The sequence below is a fragment of the Oncorhynchus masou genome, chromosome 2 (assembly GCF_036934945.1).
Source record: "Oncorhynchus masou masou isolate Uvic2021 chromosome 2, UVic_Omas_1.1, whole genome shotgun sequence".
Lineage (NCBI taxonomy): Eukaryota > Metazoa > Chordata > Actinopteri > Salmoniformes > Salmonidae > Oncorhynchus > Oncorhynchus masou.
Genome location: NC_088213.1, coordinates 50,666,379 through 50,686,927, shown reverse-complemented (window position 1 = coordinate 50,686,927; position 20,549 = coordinate 50,666,379). Strand labels below are relative to the sequence as shown.

The window sequence follows — 20,549 nt, the reverse complement described above, 5'->3', positions numbered from 1 at the left end:
ATGGCCAAGATGTTCAAATGTTCATAAATGACCAGCATGGTCAAATAATAATCACAGTAGTTGTCGAGGGTGCAACAGGTCAGCACCTCAGGAGTAAATGTCAGTTGGCTTTTCATAGCCGATTATTCAGAGTATCTCTACCGCTCCTGCTGTCTCTAGAGAGTTAAAAACAGCAGGTCTGGGACAGGTAGCACGTCCGGTGAACAGGTCAGGATTCCATAGCCACAGGCAGAACAGTTGAAACTGGAGCAGCAGCACAACCAGGTGGACTGGGGACAGCAAGGAGTCATCATGCCAGTTAGTCCTGAGGCAAGGTCCTAGGGCTCAGGTCCTCCGCGAGAGATTAAGAAAGAGAGAATTAGAGAGAGCATACTTAAGTTCACACTGGACACCAGATAAGACAGGAGAAATACTCCAGATATAACAGACTAACCCTAGCCCCCCCGACACATAAACTACTGCAGCATAAATACTGGAGGCTGAGACGGGAGGGGTCAGGAGACACTGTGGCCCCATCCGATGATACCCCCGGACAGGGCCAGACAGGTAGGATATAACCCCACCCACTTTGCCAAAGCAGAGCCTCTACACCACGAGAGGGATATCCAGTGTCTTGGTTAAATTCCCAATCTGACCATCATTGTACATAAATTATGTACAATATTTTAGCTGATTCAATTTCAAAATGCTTTATAGTCAAATATAAAAATGCATTAATTTTATTGCTAGAAATATTTTTTTACGAGCACGCATTTTGCTGGTAGGTAGGATATGTATGTATCCTCGCCACAGAGGCGCTCATAAATGACTGATTACGTAACTGCCGCATTTCATTACTTAACAACATCCGGTTAGCATCCATAGCTATTTGTTTGCAACTGAAATCCCTGTGCTTGATATTGCATCTATGCTATTTGACTTTTGCCACTGACAGTGTTCAGGTTTGCTAAAATAAGGTGCTGTTACTTGAAAGGGGCAGACAATACAACGACTTCAGCTCAGGTAAGGAAATCGATTTATTTGCTAGTTACGTTCGCAGAGCAAGCTAGCTAACCAGAGCTAGCTGGCTAACGCAGGGAACTTATTTACGTCCATAAACCTCCCGCGGCGTATGGCTATTTAATAGTGTCAGCGATTGAACTACACGCAAATGTCAGTGAGATAAATAAACTGGCCAATTAACGTTAACTGGAAGCGACCTCAGTTGTACTAACTATGGGGTGACTAACGTCAAGATGGCGACAAGTGCGGTCGCTACAACCGTGTCCGCCTAATTTAAACTTTAATATCCTTCAAACTTTTTTTTTAGAAGCCATGAAAACACTTTAAAACTAGGACTATAACATAATTCATCCATTAGTCGAAAGGACCTTCTAACGTGTCGCAAGAGGAAAATGTAAAGAAGGCTAAGCTAGCCACAAGGATGCTGTGAAGAATAAGAACGTTAGCTAGTTACTGAACATGATTACTCGACAGACATCCCCTTGGCTCTGACTCATGAGGACGACATGCTTACTGATGCGGAAGGGGTTTTGAGTGACTCGGATATCGCAGACCAAATAAAGCCCTGCCCACAAGATGAAGCAAAATGATATCACCCTTTATGATCTGCATGCGAACATCATCCAAGGAATTACTCGGTTAAAATCGACGAGAGGGCTGACAACCTGGAGAAGATGGTGAGGGAGAACGCATTATGCGTCTGTGAATGTTGATAACTTGAATCTCGCTAAATGCAACAAACGGGGTTCCAGAAGAGACCAACGAAAATGTAAAGGTGATATCAGCCTGAATGTGGCACCTGAGGTTTGAAAGAAGTACATGGATAATGCTGTGGATGTTGCCCATCTCCTTGGAGGTCAAGAAAACAAATGGTCCCGCTCAGTGATAATCCTGTTTGCATCCCGTTTAGCGAGTTTTTGTTGTAAGCCGTTGAATCACTTTAACTTCAGCGAAGTTCTTACTTTCTATTTTATTTTACTTAATGGATTTGAAGCTGGTTTCTGTTTTCTATTTTGGAAAGACTGTACAAAAATAAGATCCGCATCGCAAGAGACGCATTCATGCTCGGAAGACTACTTTTTTGGAAATGTCAATGACATGGTTAGCGAACGGCTCTCTTTTTTTCAGCGGGGGTTGCCATTCCAGCTCACAATTTTAAAGGCAACGTTTTATTGTCTAAAGCTAAAAGACAGTGGTTATTGATATTCCTGATAGACAATGTGTAATACACTGAGTGTACAAAACATAAAGAATACCTTCCCCTTTGCCCTCAGAACGGTCTCAATTCGATGGGCTATGGACTCTACAATGTGTCAAAAGCACTTAACAGGGATGCTGGCCCATGTTGACGCCACAGTTGTCAACTTGGCTGGGTGTCCGTTGGGTGGTGGACCATTCTTGATTACACACAGAAACTGTTGCGAATGAAAAATCCAGCAGTGTCACAGTTCTTGACACAAACCTGTGTGCCTGGCACCTACTACCACCTACACCACCTACTACTACCAAAAGCACTTAAATATTTTTCACCCTCTGAATGGCACACACACAATCCATGTCTCAATTGTCTAGAGTCTTAAAAATCATTCTTTAATCTGTTTCCTAATCTTTTCATGCATAAATTTAACTTAATGGGTGAAAAAAAATTGACATTTTTCTCATTGATTTTAATATATTATATAACATCCCTAATAGGTATAAATATCAACTTATCAAAGTATCTAGTGTTTGTCAATGTAACTTGTCTATAGTGTAAAATGCTTTTTTGTGTCTCTGGTTTTATGCTTTTGTTGTGGTGTTTTGCACAATGTTCGTGTGACTCAATACAAAAAAAAACAGCTAGCTAGTACAAGTTATCTAGTACAGTGTCGGGTAGATAATGTAATGTTGATGTCAACAATTTGATATCTAGTTAGCTAACAGTTGGTATGGTCAAAGTGATAGACCATAGCCTGTTTCCAATGGTAGCAAATTAATCATAGTGGGCAGAGCTAAGCACGAGCTAGTGGGATCCTATTGGTGTGTTCTTGCGTTTATTTTCATATTTCTGTTAGGGAACGCCTACTCTGAAGTGCACGTGTGCAATAACTCAATTAGCCATGCACTCCTTCTAAACTCAATTTTTTTTTTTACTTTGGCAATGGATAAAGTTTACAAAATGCAGTCCACTCTGTTACAGATTTTGGTTTTGGGAAACAGAAAACCGTATGGAGATTAAATGTTTAATTGATGAGAAAATTGGCAGAATATTGGCCGAAATCTATCTTGCTCAATCTTCTCCCACTTGCTGCCCACTGGGCTTCTTAGCATCACCATATTTGGTAGTGAGTGGATACTCCAACCGGATGCTTCAGTTATAGATCCTGTGAAATGTCTCTCATTGCTCTATCTGTGGTATGGCTGTGATAGGCTTACTGTATGTTCTCCATCAGATAGCTATGTCATCATTGCCATCTCACACCCTTAGTTTCATTGCCAAATGATCAGAACTTGGACTGCACGAATAGCATGACCTACTGTACGTTTGACAAGTGAATTGTATTAATGGCTGCTACTTCCTCAATAACAAGGTTACTTTCTTGTTTTGAGACGGACCTTTTGGAGCCCTTGCCACTTTAATTAGTAAAAGTCTTGTAGGCCGAGATTAACCTATCCTAATTGTTACTTTTCAGGAAATGGCCATACTGTGCATGAAATCCAAATTGCAGTTGTGGTTCTGATTTAATCAGTGACTCATTCAAGAATTCTGATCGCTTTGTAGCCTATAGGCATATCTCGGATACCAATGCCAGGAATCTGTTCAATAACATTCTCTAACCCACTTAGTCACGCGACTTTGCTTTGATTTAAACTGAAATTCATTGAAAAATAAGCAGTGAATGTAAAATTACAACTCTCTCTCTCTCTCCCTCCAGATGTGACGGTGCCATCTTGCTGTGTGCCATGAGTAACAGCCACCCCCTGCGGTCACTGACCTCTGTGTCAGAGATAGACCACCTGCACCTGCTGTCGGAGCACCTGGGCTCTCTGGTGTCTGGCGAGGAGTACAGTGATGTCACCTTTGTTGTCGAGGGGAAGCGCTTCCCTGCCCACCGGGTCATCTTGGCGTCACGGTGCCAATATTTCAGGTAACTAGGGCTGGGACTGTTATTGGTTACCGTAATATGTTTTTAAAGAGTTATTTTTTTTAAGACTCTCACATTTTATCCTTTCCTCTGTTCATGACTGCATGTGCTGCTGCAGGAGATGGGCGATGCCTAGGCAACCAAAGACTTGTTTGCTACAACATCTGGCATGTTTCAGCTAGGAGCAACAACGTTTCATGTCCATGTTAGTGTGGAGACCATGTTACAGCAGAAACTGACTCAACCACACAAATCATGGCTGTCTGCTTTGTCAGCTGTTATGAGGCTTATTTTGTCTTCATGACGGCCTTCATCCATAATCGTTGGTAACACAGTTATACGGTAATTGTGCCAACCCTACTAGTGACTACAGGTTACTTTAGTAACTGTCTCCTCCCATAGCTCTTCAGGTTGAAGGTGCTCCCAACCCCTTCTTTACACAAACCTGACAAGCATCCCTCCATCCCTCCACAGAGCCATGCTCTTTAATGGCATGAAGGAGTCCCAGCCCCAGGCCGAGGTACCCCTGGAGGACACGCAGGTTGAGGCATTCTCCATGCTCCTGCAGTACCTGTACACGGGCCGGGTGAGCCTGAGTACGGCCCGCGAGGACGTTTTACTGGACTTCCTGGGCCTGGCGCACCGCTACGGCCTCCAGCCACTAGAGGACAGCACCTGTGAGTTTCTGCGCACGGTGCTGCACACGCAGAATGTATGCTTGGTGTACGATGTGGCCAGCCTCTACTGCCTGGGGGGCCTGGCGCAGGCGTGCTGTGCCTACATGGACCGGCAGGCGCCCGAGGTGCTGGCATCAGACTGCTTCCTCACTCTCTCTAAGGTGAGACAGTGGCAAACGTGGAAGGGAAGGGTGATATGCAAATACCTAGTAATAAAGTGCTGTATATGGATAAAAGGTAAAACTGTATGAAAGAACTTGAAAAGGTATGATGAGATGGATGGCTGGACAAACGAACAGGTGAAAGAAGTTATGATGACGGTATGTTTGGATGGATGAAAGTATGATGCATGGATGGATGAAAGGTGCCACTATGTTATGGTGGATGGATGAAAGCATATTTTGATGGATTTAGATGAAAAGGGTCCATGTCCTTCCTCTCCCTCTGCAGACTGCTCTTCTGGCTGTGGTGCAGCGGGACTCGTTTGCCGCCACCGAGCGGGAGATCTTCCAGGCGCTGTGCCGCTGGTGCCGGCACAACTGTAACAACGAGGTGACAGCGCAGGAAGTGATGTCGGCAGTGCGCCTGCCCCTCATGAGCCTGATGGAGATGCTAAATGTGGTGCGGCCCTCTGGCCTCCTCAGTCCCGACAACTTGCTCGACGCCATTAAGACGCGCTCGGAGAGCCGCGACATGGACCTTAACTACCGAGGCATGCTCAGTGAGTGGTCAACTATCCAGCCATAATAACACTATTAAACGTGGACATCAGTCTTTTCCAAAACTGTGGTGGTGTGTCTACTTGTTGAGATGACACTGAACAAAAATGTAACATGTAACGATTTCAAAGATTTTAGTTACAGTTCATATTAGGAAATCTATCAATTTGAAATAAATTCATTAGGCCCTGATCTATGGATTTCACATGACTCGGAATACAGATATACATCTGTTGGTCACAGATGCCTTAAAAAAAAGGTAGGGGCATAGATCAGAACACCATTTACCTCATGCAGCACGATGCATCTCCTTCGCGTAGAGTTGCTCAGGTGGTTTGGTGGTTGTGGCCTGTGGAATGTTGTCCCACTCCCAATGCAATTGTGTTCGCTGTCTAGCTTATGCCTGCCCATGCTATAATACCACTGCCACCATGGGGCACTTTGTTTACAATGTTGACATCAGCAAACCACTTGCCCACGCAACACCATACATGCCATCTGCCCGGTACAGTGGAAACTGGGATTCATCCGCGAAGAGCACACTTCTCCAGTGGCCATCGACAGTAAGCATTGCCCACGGAAGTTGCCGAACTGCAGTCAGTTCAGGACCCGGGTGAAGACTACGAGCATGCAGATGAGCTTCCCTGAGACGGTTTAAGACAGTTTGTACAGAAATTCTTCGGTTGTGCAAACCCACAGTTTCATCAGCTGTCTGGGTGGCTGGTCTCAGATGATCCCGCAGGTGAAGAAGCGAAGAATGTGGTCCTGGGCTGGTGCGGTTACAAGTGGTCTGAGGTTGTGAGGCCGGTTGACCCTACGGCAAAATTCTCTACAATAATGTTGGTGGGGGCTTATGGAAGGGAAATAAACATTAAATTATTTGGCAATGGCTCTGGTGGATATTCCTGCAGTCACCATGCCAATTTTCGTCCTCGCTCAACTTGAGACATCTGTGGTGTTGTGTTGGATGACAAATCTGCACATTTATAGTGTCCTTTTATTGTCCCCCAGCACAAAGTTTACCTGTAATGATCATGCTGTTTAATCAGCTTATTGATATACCACACCAGTAAGGTGGATGGTTTATCTTGGCAAAGGAGAAATGCTCACTAACAGGGACATAAACAATTTTGTGGGGGGAAAAATATTTGCTAAAAGTTTTTTGTGTGTATCGGAAATTTATGGGATCTGTTATTTCAGCTTATGAAACATGGGACCATGTTCAGTATAGATAGAGAATGAATAGTAAATGTGAAGAGCATTAACTGGGTAGCATTTTTTGAGCAAATAGTAATGGTAAATGATGGTATCTTCTGTGAGGATCGGGTTATGCTTACCCTTTCACCTCTTTCTAATGCTTTTGAATACACCACTAGCTGATACCAAAAGTGACCTAAACCTCCTTGACCCCCCCCACCAGTCCCTGAGGAGAACATTGCCACCATGAAGCACGGTGCCCAGGTGGTGAAGGGCGAGCTGAAGTCGGCGCTGCTGGACGGAGACACGCAGAACTATGACCTGGACCACGGCTTCTCCCGGCACCCCATTGAGGAGGACGGGCGAGCAGGCATCCAAGTCAAGCTGGGCCAACCCTACATTGTCAACCACGTACGCCTGCTGCTGTGGGACCGCGACAGCAGGTAACACCATTGACAAATTGTTGGTGGTGTTGGTGGTGAAAGTTTCTTTCTTCTTGTAATTACACATCTCCATGATATTATTGGGGTTCCTTAGACAAACACTTCAGCCAATTTGAAATATGATCTTTGCATTGCAACTGCAAAAGAGAACCCCGTAACACCTTTCTAACCTGGGTGAAATTCTTCATTCATGTTAGGCAGTCTGAAAGTTCACTATTCTGGTTGCATTTTTCTTTTTGAAATAGATTTTGATAGATTCTGTTTCCATATATTAATGCATCTGTTGGATTTTGTCAAGAAATTAGTAAGACCCTAAGCATGGATTTGTGATACTGTACATCACTATTTTTCTCTATCTAGGTCGTACTCTTACTATGTGGAGGTGTCTATGGATGAGCTAGACTGGGTGCGTGTAGTGGACCACTCCAAGTTACTCTGTCGTTCCTGGCAGAGTCTATTCTTCACAGCGCGTGTTTGCAGGTAAACTAACACACAGAGACCAAACCGCAAAGCAAAAGCTTGCTTCCCCCTCTATTATAAATGAGAATTTTGAAAATCATTGTAAATAAGAATTGGTATTGAAGGGAGTTGCCTGGTTAAATTAATGAAGTTGACATTTTTCAATGGGGGTAAAATGACAACTGTGGATGTATTTGGTTAAATATGACGGTCTAGCATAATGATGCACCTATAGACTAATGTGATATGGTATCTTTACATTCATACAATTCGGCTACTTGTCTCATGAGCTGTTTTGTCTCATAGGTATGTACGCATTGTGGGGACACACAACACCGTGAACAAGGTGTTCCACCTGGTGGCCTTTGAGTGCATGTTCACACAGCGACGATACATTCTGGAGAAAGGACTCCTGGGTAAGGATGTTTTTCTGTCAGTTCTTGGGGATATTTTCATAGCTTTTCTATTAGGGATTGGGTGAAATATGTCCCTAGCTCAGTTTTCTTTGTTTAGTATGCCAATACTGAATGTCCATAGAGATACTAAGGGTTGGTTTACTTATATGGAAACAAAAATATAAACGCAACAGTTCATAAAATAAAATCAGTTAATTGAAATAAATAGATTAGGCCTTAATCTATGGATATCAAATTTTATTTGTCACATACACATGGTTAGCAGATGTTAATGCGAGTGTAGCGAAATGCTTGTGCTTCCAGTTCCGACAATGCAGTAATAACCAACAAGAAATCTAACTAACAATTCCAAAACTAATTTCTTATACAGAGTGTAACGGGATAAAGAATATGTACATAAAGATATGAATGAGTGATGGTGCAGAGCAGCATAGGCAAGATACAGTAGATGGTATCGAGTACAGTATATACATATGAGATGAGTATGTAAACAAAGTGGCATAGTTAGTGTCTAGTGATTCATGTATTACATAAGGATGCAGTAGATGAGAGAGTACAGTATATACCCTACATTATTCATCTCATATGTATACGTATATACTGTACTCTATATCATTTACTGCATCTTTATGTAATGCATGTATCACTAGCCACTTTAACTATGCCACTTTGTTTACATACTCATCTCATATGTATACGTATGTAAACATTATATTAGGTAGCATTGTTTAAAGTGGCTAGTGATATATTTTACATCCTTTCCCATCAATTCCCATTATTGAAGTGGCTGGAGTTGAGTCAATGTGTTGGCAGCAGCCACTCAATGTTAGTGGTGGCTGTTTAACAGTCTGATGGCCTTGAGATAGAAGCTGTTTTTCAGTCTCTCGGTCCCAGCTTTGATGCACCTGTACTGACCTCGCCTTCTGGATGATAGCGGGGTGAACAGGCAGTGGCTCAGGTGGTTGTTGTCCTTGATGATCTTTATGGCCTTCCTGTAACATCGGGTGGTGTAGGTGTCCTGGAGGGCAGGTAGTTTGCCCCCGGTGATATGTTGTGCAGACCTCACTACCCTCTGGAGAGCCTTACGTTTGTGGGCGGAGCAGTTGCCGTACCAGGCGGTGATACAGCCCGCCAGGATGCTCTCGATTGTGCATCTGTAGAGGTTTGTGATATCAGTTGACTGGGATATCAGTTGACTGGGAATACAGATATGTATATTTTGGTCACAGATACCAGAATAAAAGGTAGGGGCGTGGATCAGAAAGCCAGTCAATATCTGGTGTGACCACCATGTGCCTCATGCAGCACGACACATCTCCTTCGCATAGAGTTGATCAGGCTGTTGATTGTGGAATGTTCACTCACTCCTCTTCAATGGCTGTATGAAGTTGCTGGATATTGTCAGGATCTGGAACACGCTGTCGTACACGTCGATCCAGAGCATCCCAAACATGCTCAATGGGTGACATGTCTGGTGAGTATGCAGGCCATGGAAGAACTGGGACATTTTCAGCTTCCAGGAATTGTGTATAGATCCTTGCAACATGGGGCCATGCATTATCGTGCTGTAACATGAGGTGATGACGGCGGATGACTGGCACGACAATGGGCCTCAGGATCTCATCACGGTATCTCTGCGAATTCAAATTGCCATTGCTAAAATTAAATTGTGTTTGTTGTCCGTCTGTTGGTTGTCTGTTCACAATGTTGACATCAGCAAACCGATCTCCAACACAACGCCTTACATGCTTTCTGCCATCTGCCTGGTACAGTTGAAACCGGGATTCATCCATGAAGAACACACTTCTCCAGCGTGCCAGTGGCCATCGAAGGTGAGCATTTGCCCACTGAAGTCGGTCACCACGACAAACTGCAGTCGGGTAAAAAACGATGAGCACGCTGATAAACTTCCCTGACACTGTTTTTCTGACAATTTGTGAAGAACGTCTTCGGTTGTGCAAACCCACATTTTCATTAGCTGTCCGGGTGGCTGTTTTCAGACGATTCCGCAGGTGAAGAAGCCTGATGTGGATGTCCTGGACTGGTGTGGTTACACGTGGTCTACAGTTGTGAGGTTGTTGAACGTACTGCTAAATTCTCTAAAACAACATTGGTGGTGGCGTATGGTAGCAAAATGAACATTCAGTTCTCTGGCAACAGCTTTGGTGGATATTCCTCCAGTCAGCATGCCAATTGCACACTCCCTCAACTTGAGGCATCTGTGTCATTGTGACAACTGTACATTTTAGTGGCCTTTTATTGTCCCAGCACAAGGTGCACCTGTGTTGATCATGCTGTTTAATCAGCTTCTTGATATGCCACACCAGTCAGGTGGATGGATTATCTTGGCAAAGGAGAAATGCTCAATAGCAGGTGTCGTGTCTTTGGCTATGCCGGATTAAGTGATATGACATGCTATTCTATAAAATCCTTTCTCTGTAATTAATGTTACCTGATTGAGCTAATCATGTAAATGTAATTAACTAGAAAGTCGGGGCACCACAAAATAATATGTATAGAGCTGTTATCTTCCAAATAAACTCTTAAAGACCTAGTAATATTTTACATCAATTGTAGTCAATATTAATCACCTTATTTCAGTCTCATCTGAAATTTGTAAATTCTTGGTTATCTTCACGAACCCTGGCTAACAAATTGAATCAGCAATACAAAATTGGGTTTATTTATTTACTAAATACCTAACTAATCACACAGAATTTCATATACACAGAATGAATCTTACCTTGATTACAAATTATGTCATAAAGGAAAACGTCCCTAGCGGACGGAACAAATGACAGCTGGTTACACAAAGAAAAGGGGGTTGGGTTTGAGTGAAAGAGCGGGAAGACTTGAGGAACGAGGGAAGAAGCCATGCTATGGTAAATACAGTATCTTATGCATTCTAAATTACTGCCCATTTGGAAAAGGAAAATGCAAAAAATATTTACTCTGAGCTGTGCTTCAATAGTTTGGCGGTAGATGGAAGGCCATGTTGCCCAACAGTCCTTTCAAGAGTGTCTCTGGTGGGGAACGGGATACGTTGTAGTGTCGTTGTTGTGTGGTAGACGGAATACTCTCTGTCCTCTCCTAGCCCACGTTTACAGCGGCCGCTGCTAACTCAACGGCTAGGAGGTATCACTTCTGTAGCGAATAAGAGTTCAAAGTTCATACCATTCGCAACCAAAGCTCACGCTGAGGTTGGCTTCATTAGGTAGTTACTATCTGAATCCTTCTGACCTCGGACAGTCATCCTAATGTACCCGGAACAGGAGGTTACATTTTCGTCAAGGCTTTATATAGTGGAGGGAGAAGGGTGTGTTTCATAGTTTATAGCCCTTGTCTCTTCATAGGGGCGGGCCACTGATTGAGCAGAGCAGTAACTTTATGAAAACCCAATCTCTCATTTGGAAGCTAAAATTACATTTAATCTTTTCACAAATAATTTTATATTTAAACATTTGAATTGCACAACAATTCCATGTGAATCTGATAACTATAATGTCTAGACTTTCTCAGATACAGTTTAGGTCATAATGTCTCGGCTGACAACCGAACTGACATCATATTCATTAAGTACCAACGCATATTTTCAACTGGTTATATTACTGAAATATGGTTCCTTTCCCTCCACTTGTTTGATGTTCCCAGACTCTCTGTTTAACAAAGGCTATTCAATAGTCCCTCTGTAGAATCAAGAGCGAGGGAAGGGAGAAATGTATTTATGGGGGGGTCATTAACCTTTACCCACAGGCCAACGCCATGATCAGGGATGTGAACAAATTTGTGTGAGCTGAGCTTGTGCGAATGAAAGATTTCTGTGATCTTTTATTTCAGCTCATGAAACCATGGGAACAACACTTTACATGTTGCTTTTATATTTTTGTTCTGTATATTTTGAGCCTATTCCTGGATTAAAAAGCACAAATACTGAATCATGTTTCTAGTCGTCACATGTATTCAAAAGGTCTCCGTTGGAGTGCTGATCAAGGATCTGGTCCTTCTTGTCTATCTTATTCCTTATGATCTACAAGGCTAAAACAGATTCAATATCACCACTCATACTGTTACTTTGGGAATTTCCAGTACTTGACTTAGTCCCAGTTTTCCAGACCCCAGTTGATTTTCTTGTAAGAAACCTCTTTTGGGCCTTAACAGCCCAATGTGATTAAGCTATTAGCCAAATCCCATACTCACCATTCCCTCAACACCCCCTAATCAAGTCCCCGACCGTAACGTGGCAACCATCGCATGCGGGGCCAGTGTGATCGAGGGTGTGAGCCGGAGCCGCAACGCCCTGCTCAACGGGGACACCTCCAACTACGACTGGGACTCGGGCTACACCTGCCACCAGCTGGGCTCAGGGGCCATCGTCATCCAACTGGCTCAGCCCTACATGTTGGGCTCACTCAGGTAAGGGGGCTGTGCCTGAAATGGCACCCTATATAGTGCACTAATACAGTGCACTACTTTAGCCAGAGTTGATGCCATTGTCATCCAACTCAGGTTGGGGGAGTGACCGAGACCCTGCCCTCAGCATCAGTCCAATGGTTTGTGTGTGTTTCTGGACAGACTCCTGCTCTGGGACTGTGATAACCGCAGTTACAGTTACTACATCGAGCTGTCCACCAACCAGCAGCAGTGGACCAAGGTGGTGGACCGTACCAAAGCGGCTTGCAGGTGAGAATGTGATTCCCCCTGTTTCAATGTTTTCTTCTCTTGTCCTTCTTCTCTGCTGGTCTCTGTTATTTGCTTACTGTTTATTTATTTTTTATTTTTGTGGACAACTGTAAATTGTAAGTTTCCAATGTAGGGAAACATGGACAAGGAAAAAGAATGGAGCCTTTTTTTAATAGGGTTGTGAACATCCCTGTTTTTATGACAACAAAAAAGAACTCGAAGCAGACCAAACTATTCGGTCCTTTAAAAAACAGCTTTATGTCAAATGGTATGTGCTATAGCTTAGACAGTAAATACATGTGACTCAACATAATGTTAGTTTCCAACATTAGAGACTAGAAATTTTAAATCTGCTTCATGTTTAAAAAATAATGTATGACCTCTTCATGTTTGGTTTCCTTGCCACACTTTTTCTGAGTATCATGATACTTGTCACAAGCCTACTTTTTGGTTGTCAAGGTTTTGGCTGCTCTACAACTACTTAAATGTTGCAGGAGTAGCATTTTATCTAACAATTTTAGATTGGCCGTAAAAAAAGAAAAGACAGCCACTTAAGCTTAAGACCATATCGATCAAACTAAAGATCTGTTGGTCAGATCGGGGCGGCAGGGTAGCCTAGTGGTTAGAGCGTTGGACTAGTAACCGGAAGGTTGCAAGATCGAATCCCCGCGCTGACAAGGTAAAAATCTGTCGTTCTGCTCCTGAACAGGCAGTTAACCCACTGTTCCTAGGCTGTCACTGAAAATAAGAATTTGTTCTTAACTGACTTGCCTAGTTAAATAAAATAACTCTAGAATTTAACAAGAAAAGACACTCACTGACTATATTTAAGGACTAAGCTTTTTGTTTCCATTGATTGAACAATGGATTTGTTCAAAATCCAACTACTCTGCTCTAATTTATTGAACACTTTGTCAAATACAATATGATGGAATGCATCCCAAATGGCATCCTATTTCGAACAGGTCCTGTAAGGAATGGAGAGCAATTAGGTACATAACCATAGAAATATCAACTTTTTATTTATTAATTGGCCCATCCTCCTTGGAGGACAAAAGAATATCAACATTGTTTGTCTTGGTGTTGAAGGTCTTGGCAGACGCTGGTGTTTGACAAGCACCCCGCCTCCTTTGTGCGCATCGTGGGGACCCACAACACATCCAACGAGGTGGGGAGAGATGAGCAGGCTCGGGAAGTGAGCTGAACCTCGATGAGTCACACACCCCTAATGGTGTCCCAAAGCTGTCACTCTTTCCTTATTTTCTGTCTTCCATCCCTTTCCCTCTTCCATTCCTCTTTCGCTCACCCTTTCTCCCTTCTACATGCTACCTAATTCTTCTTCCATCCGAAGTAAGACACCTGCCTTTCTTTCTCGGGTCATTTGAATATGATGTCTGACCACAACCATGTAGAAAAGCATTTTAACAATCTAACATGTGTAAGCAGTTGATGTTGTTCTTCAATAAAACAGATCCCAAAGCAAATCAGGTGAATAAAATAGGTTTAATCAAAGAGAACAAATCTTAGTTATGCTGCAAAGTAGGTAATTCGTCCAAGTCCTCAGCAATGCTCCTCCACGGAACAAAGTGGCAGGATATAATTTATAACCCAATCCTAGCCTTTGTTTGACCAATTAGAATTTATTGCAATAAAATGGGGCCAATACCAAGTATCCTGTTTCAGTCTCAATGTATAGACAATTTGAACCAATAAGAACTTGCCATGTGTCCCGGACTGAAATTCCTCCCGTGTCTCTGACTCATTACTCTTCAGTTCCCCATTACAGAAAAACAACTATTTCCATTGATCATTAATTTCCTCTTGACCTTAAGTCCTCTGCGTTGTGTATTTATCTTTGAATATTCTTAGACATGCATAGCTGTAAAAGTAACCAAATGTAAACATACTTTCTAAAATAATGACAATCACAGCACTTGCACTGTATTTATTATTTGAATCTGTATTATAACCTCTCTCTGTCCCTCAGGTGTTCCACTGCGTCCACTTCGAGTGCCCCGCCCAGCTCGACACAGAGGTCAAAGAGGGCAGCCCGAACTCTAAGTCCCAGCAGCCTCCGCTACAGCCCCAATCACCCTCCCAGTCCCAGCTTCAACTCCCCACCCGGCCTTCCTCTGCCTCCTCGTCCTCACACTCCCACCCCCTCTAAGGGGTTTGCCAACCCCAACCTCTCCCTTCGACTCCAGGAGAAAACCACAGACACTACCTTAGGCATCTCAATCCACGCAAGCTTCTTTTGTGATGTTACTCGACATAATATGCTGCTCAAATGAAATAAATATATATTTATATGAAATTAAACCCTTGTTGTTGAATGTGATGTTTAAGTTGATGTTGTGCCTGACAAGGGAAAGTTCAACATTTCTTTTTACTTTTCAAGAAGCAGCTGATTCTTCATTTTAATGACCAATTTAACCAGCCCATCCATATTCACTCTATTTACAGTGCTTTCTCCATGTGTTTGGAGACTAAAGCTACAATTGTTCTTTTAGCTCTCTACTCCAGTGTTTCAGATTTGATGACAAGACAGAATTCAATAACAAGCACAAAACATTTATGCAATCAAATGTACATTTCATGGAATCAGATTTACAAACGGGGCTAGACTTTAGATCAAATGAAGAACCCTAAATGGTAGGTATGGAGGTGGTCATGGTGGTGAGCTTTGGGCCAATCCGGAATGGACCCCTTGACGCTATGCCATATGCACTTGTGGACAGCCGACTAAATTACTTTTGATTCGGCAACTCTATGCTTGTGGAGATGTGATAGAAGTTGACCGGTGCAGTAGAGTACCACAGTATGAGTCTTAACCTAGTGGTCAAACAATGAAATTGTTCCAATAGTTTTTCCACCATTAATTTTTCCCATGGGGCATTTTAGAAACACTTAAAATGTGTTTCGTGTAGGCTTACCCTGGTGTGCTGTTTTTGATAACTGTTTAAATCTCTAGGAAATTGTGACTTATCAGTATATATGCTTGTATGTGTTCATATTTTCTGAGATGTGAATACCAAGTATGTCTACTTCACCATCCGCCCATTTTTATTGGTAAACTACAAGGTAGTGTAAACATTTAATTTTAACGATCCAATACTTTATGGTACACTTATCATAATTAGGGTTTAGTCCTTGAGATGCTGGTAAAGTGATCAAGATATTCAATGAGGCTGCAGGGATCCAGATTGCAGATGGAAGAAAAAAACTTTAGTCATCGTTGACACTTAAAAAAAAAAAAAGATGTATCCCCTGGATTTCTAACCCCTTGATGTTCTTGTTGGATCTCATTTTAATAGCTAGCATTTCAATGGCCATAATACATAGATATGGAGACAACAGACAGCCTTGTTTTACTCCTCTTAAATGCTCAATGCTTTCTGAGAAGTAACCGTTATTTACTAGTTTACATCTGGGGTTGATGTACATAACTTTAACCCATTGTATAAGAGATTCACTGAGATTAAAGTACTCCAGGCCTTTATATATACATTCTAGACATACTTTATCAAATGCCTTTTCAAAATCATCTATAAAGACCAGGTCTGGTATCTTTGTTCCATAATGTTCAATTGTTTCAAGTAATTGTCATATTATCTCCAATATATCTTCCATGTAAAAAGCCTGTCTGATCAGGATGAAAAATATCTGGTAAAACCTTTTTTATTCTATGCACTATGCATTTCACCAGGATCTTCGCATCACAACATTGAAGTGTAAGAGGCATCCAGTTTAAATGGACTGAATCTGTATATTTGTTTAAAAAGTAATGAAATTAGACCACCTTGTTGAGTACCTGAAAGGCGACCATTTTTATAGGAGTAATTAAAACATGCTAATAAAGGATCTTTGAGTACATAATTAAAGGTCTGATATACCTCTACTGGTATAACATCAAACCCTGGTGTTTTTCCAGACTGAAAAGATTGAATTGCCTCAAAGTTCCTCCTCTGTAAATTGGCCATTACACAGGTCTGAAGTGGTCAACCCACAGAGTATCGAATGAGACGAATGTATTATCAACAAATATCGAGCTGTGTGTCGCAGCTATAAAGACCAAGACTAACTAAAAATTGGATATCATGAAATTGTGTAGAAAAAGTGGTTTTAAAAAAAGCACCATGATGATTATGTGTCCATATAGCTGCACCATAATATTTGCACTGTTAAGCATAGAGTAACTGCAACTGTGTAAACCTCTAATTGTCCTAATATTCCACCCACTAAATCCTCCCAACATATCTAGGTCTCTGTTCACTAAGACCATCAGACCATCTACCTGACTCATGATGGGCCTTTGCATCCTTAGGCAAACCCTTGACTGCCAATTGGCGTAGGCCAGAGGGAGATATGGGCAGTCCCATGATAACATAATTTGATTCTGCCACCCTTCACTCAAATATTCAAAGCCCCATAGATCTAACTTTCACTGTAATAGCTATTGTAAATTGGACAGTGCAGTTAGATTAACAAGAATTTGAGCTTTCTGCCCATATCAGATATGTCTATGTACTGGGAAATGTTCTTGTTACTTACAATCTTATGCTAATCACATTAGCCTATGTTTGCACAACTGTCCAGCGGGGGGGACACCAATCCTGTAGATCGGAGGTTAAACTGATTCAAGTTAACGATAGAACCAACACTAACTGGCTTATGGAAGCACTTCTCTTAGCGAGAAGTATATTTTATATTTCTATATTAGCTATTTATGCTACCTTTTTATTCTTGATCCTAATGATATAGGCATGGGTGTAAACAGCCGAGGTGATAGAGCAACAACCCTGGAATAAAAACAAAATGTGTATGGGTGGAGAGAGGGTTGGTTTTACAGGTTTACTCGTTCTGGATTGTCAGTACTGCATGTCTTCTTTGCTATCGTGCCATGGATGTGTCAGGGTCGATTGTAAGTTAAACTTAGGTATTCCTTTATGGGTAGTGTGATGCCAAAGACACATTTTTACTGGCAGTCAGTAGCGTGTTAGAACATATGTTCCTTTTTCCTTCCTTTTTGTTGGAAAAAAACAGGATATAATGAGGACTACATGAAATATGTCTTGCATGTAATGGACATAAAGAACTGGATGTGCAATATTTGTATTTCTTTTTCTCTTCATTTAAAAAAAAAATGTTCAAACAATTGGATCCAATGAACTGACATGCTTATAGCCTTGCTAGGACCCTCTAAATATGAGCATGAATCTATAATATTGTGCTGTTATTATTTATATTAATAAAATCTATCATTGTAATTAATATTTTTTTCTGACTGTTTTCCATGTTATTTGGTTAGTTCTCTTAAAAAGCACCCTAATTGATATGCAATAGACATATACCATGTTATTGTTTGAGGAGAGTGCACAGTTATGAATTTGAAAATGTATTAATAAACTAATTAGGCACATTTGGGCAGTCTTGATACATAATTTTGAACAGAAATGCAATGGTTCACTGAATCAGTCTAAAACTACACATACACTGCTGCCATCTAGTGGCCAAAATCTAAATTGCGCCTAACCTGGACTGTTACATTTTGGCCTTTCTCTTGCATCTCAAATTATGAAAAAAACACATGTTTTTTAAACTTTGTATTATCTTTTACAAGATCTAATGTGTTATATTCTCCTACATTAATTTCACATTTCCACAAACTTCAAAGTGTTTCCTTTCAAATGGTATCAAGAATATGAATATCTTTGCTTCAGGTCCTGAGCTACAGGCATTTTAGGTGATTTTTTTTTTACGTGTCCGGTCCTTAAGAGGTTTTAACCAGCCCGCCACACACTAATAGAGACAACAACGCTGTTGACAATACCCAATCCATTTGCCAGTGTTTATTGGAACAATAATACGTCTTTTACATTTTTAATACAGATCTCTTTGTTTCTTGTGACCTATAACATCTCTGTTTTGTCAGAGTTTAAAAGTAACACATTTGCCACCATCCACTTCCTTATGTCTGGAACACAGGCTTCCAGGGTAGGCATTTTGGTGCTTCACCATGTTTCATGGAAATGTACAGCTGTGTGTTTTCTTCATAGCATTGAAAGTTGACATTGTGTTTCCGAATGACTTCACCAAGAGGTAGTATATACTGTACAGTGAAAACAATAGTGGTTCTAGAACGGAACCTTGAGGAAATTACCATGGATTTGTCAGAGGACAAACCACCCACAGAGACAAACTGATATTATTCCAACAGATAAGACCTAAACCAGGCAAGAACTTGTCCATGTAAACCAATTACGGTTTCGAATCTCTCCAAAAGATTGTGAACGATGGTGTCAAAAGCGGCACTAAGGTCTAAGAGCACAAGGATAGACGTGGAGCTTTGGTCTGACACCATTAAAAGGTCACTTACCACCATCATGAGTGCGGTCTCAGTACTATAATAGGGTCTAAAACAAGATTGAGCGTTTCGTAAACATTATTTGTCTTCAGGAGGGCAGCGAGTTGCTGAGCAACAGCTTTTTCAAAAATAATTGAGAGGAATGGAGATTCGATATAAACCGGTCATCTTTTTTATTTTTCAGGTCAAGGTTTAGCTTTTTCAGGAGAAGCTTTATTATGGTCACTTTTAGTGAGTTTGTTACAGGGAGCTGTTTATTATGTTCAACATATATGGGCCAAGCACAGGAAGTAGCTCTTTCAGTATTTAGTTGGAATAGTGTACAGACAGCTGGAAGGTTTAGAGTCCATTACAATTTTTTTTGAATGTTTAGAGAGAAACTGGATAAAACAACTTGAGTGTCTCCATTGATCCGAGGTCCTGACATTGCAGCACTGCGGTACGCACCGTAAATTTTGTCTCCGTACTGTATGGGTTTCAGAGGAGGCTGGCGGGAGGAGCTATAGGAGGACGGGCTCATTGTATTGGCTGGAATGGATTCAATGGAATAGTACCAAACACAACTTTACATTAAGCAGGGCTGGTTAAAACCCTGGATGAGAGACCAAATGGATAGCTGTAGATAGAGCAACTTTCCAGAAGGAAATTTAATTTTTTTAAATTTTAAAATTTTACTAGGCAAGTCAGTTAAGAACAAATTCTTATTTTCAATGACGGCCTAGGAACAGTGGGTTAACTGCCTGTTCAGGGGCAGAACAACAGATTTGTACCTTGTCAGCTCGGGGATTTGAACTTGCAACTTTCGGTTACTCGTCCAACGCTCTAACCACTAGGCTACCCTGCCACCCTGCGGCCCAGCCTATAGCTTTTATAGTGGATATACCATTGAAGATTTGATGCTGTTTTAAAGATACAATTTCAACTTGTTTTTTACAAGATTTGTCTATGTTGAAAATTGGTTATAATAATAACATAATACATTGGCTGACATTTCACCCTCAACACAACAGTTTATGTTCATGACTTTTTTATGTAATTTGTTACAATTTGTTGACAAATTACATAAAGCACTTAAATGAGCAGGCCTTCATACCCTACCTGGCATCTGTACACTGGCCCAGAATTGACCTTATCGTCTAGCTTGGTCCTATTTTCTCACAGTCCTCAATAAACATGCTCCACTCAAGAAAGTTAGAACCAAAAATCGCTACAGCCCCTGGTTTAGCACTGAACTGTCTGAACTAAAACACCTGCTCTGGCGCAAAGCAAAGGCCTCCATGATTGTCAACTCTTTAGGGAAACAAGAAACAAGTGCACTCAATCAATCAGGAAAGCAAAATCAAGATATTAGAAACAACAATTCGCTGCCTGTGGTTCTGACCCTAAGAAGTTTTGGAACACTATGAAAACCTTGGAAAATTTAAACTCATCATCTTAGCTACCTACTTCACTTAACTGTGGGAGCAC

At 41.6% G+C, this 20,549-nt stretch overlaps 1 protein-coding gene across 4 annotated transcripts; it reads left to right on the top strand.

Moving 5' to 3' along the window:
- Positions 1 to 828: 828 nt before the first annotated feature.
- LOC135506209 (BTB/POZ domain-containing protein 9-like) lies at positions 829 to 15,037 on the top strand. Of its 4 annotated transcripts, none has more exons than XM_064925734.1 (11): positions 829 to 1,002; positions 3,918 to 4,130; positions 4,602 to 4,965; positions 5,255 to 5,525; positions 6,944 to 7,163; positions 7,524 to 7,643; positions 7,929 to 8,038; positions 12,262 to 12,451; positions 12,611 to 12,718; positions 13,808 to 13,886; positions 14,706 to 15,037. In XM_064925734.1, the coding sequence occupies exons 2-11, from the start codon at positions 3,946 to 3,948 to the stop codon at positions 14,883 to 14,885; spliced, it is 1,827 nt and encodes a 608-aa protein (XP_064781806.1). In that variant the 5' UTR covers positions 829 to 1,002; positions 3,918 to 3,945; the 3' UTR covers positions 14,886 to 15,037. The 4 variants fall into 4 exon arrangements, with proteins under 4 accessions (XP_064781806.1, XP_064781790.1, XP_064781814.1 ...); XM_064925718.1 differs by having other exon boundaries at positions 13,808 to 13,913; XM_064925742.1 differs by having other exon boundaries at positions 13,808 to 13,949; positions 14,706 to 14,776.
- Positions 15,038 to 20,549: the final 5,512 nt, after the last annotated feature.

Coding starts and splice junctions, on each gene's coding strand:
- LOC135506209 (XM_064925718.1), top strand. CDS start 3,946: ATGAGTAACAGCCACCCCCTGCGGTCACTGACCTCTGTGTCAGAGATA. Junction 4,966..5,254: donor GCTTCCTCACTCTCTCTAAG/GTGAGACAGTGG, acceptor CTCCCTCTGCAG/ACTGCTCTTCTGGCTGTGGT. Junction 7,644..7,928: donor TTCACAGCGCGTGTTTGCAG/GTAAACTAACAC, acceptor TTTGTCTCATAG/GTATGTACGCATTGTGGGGA.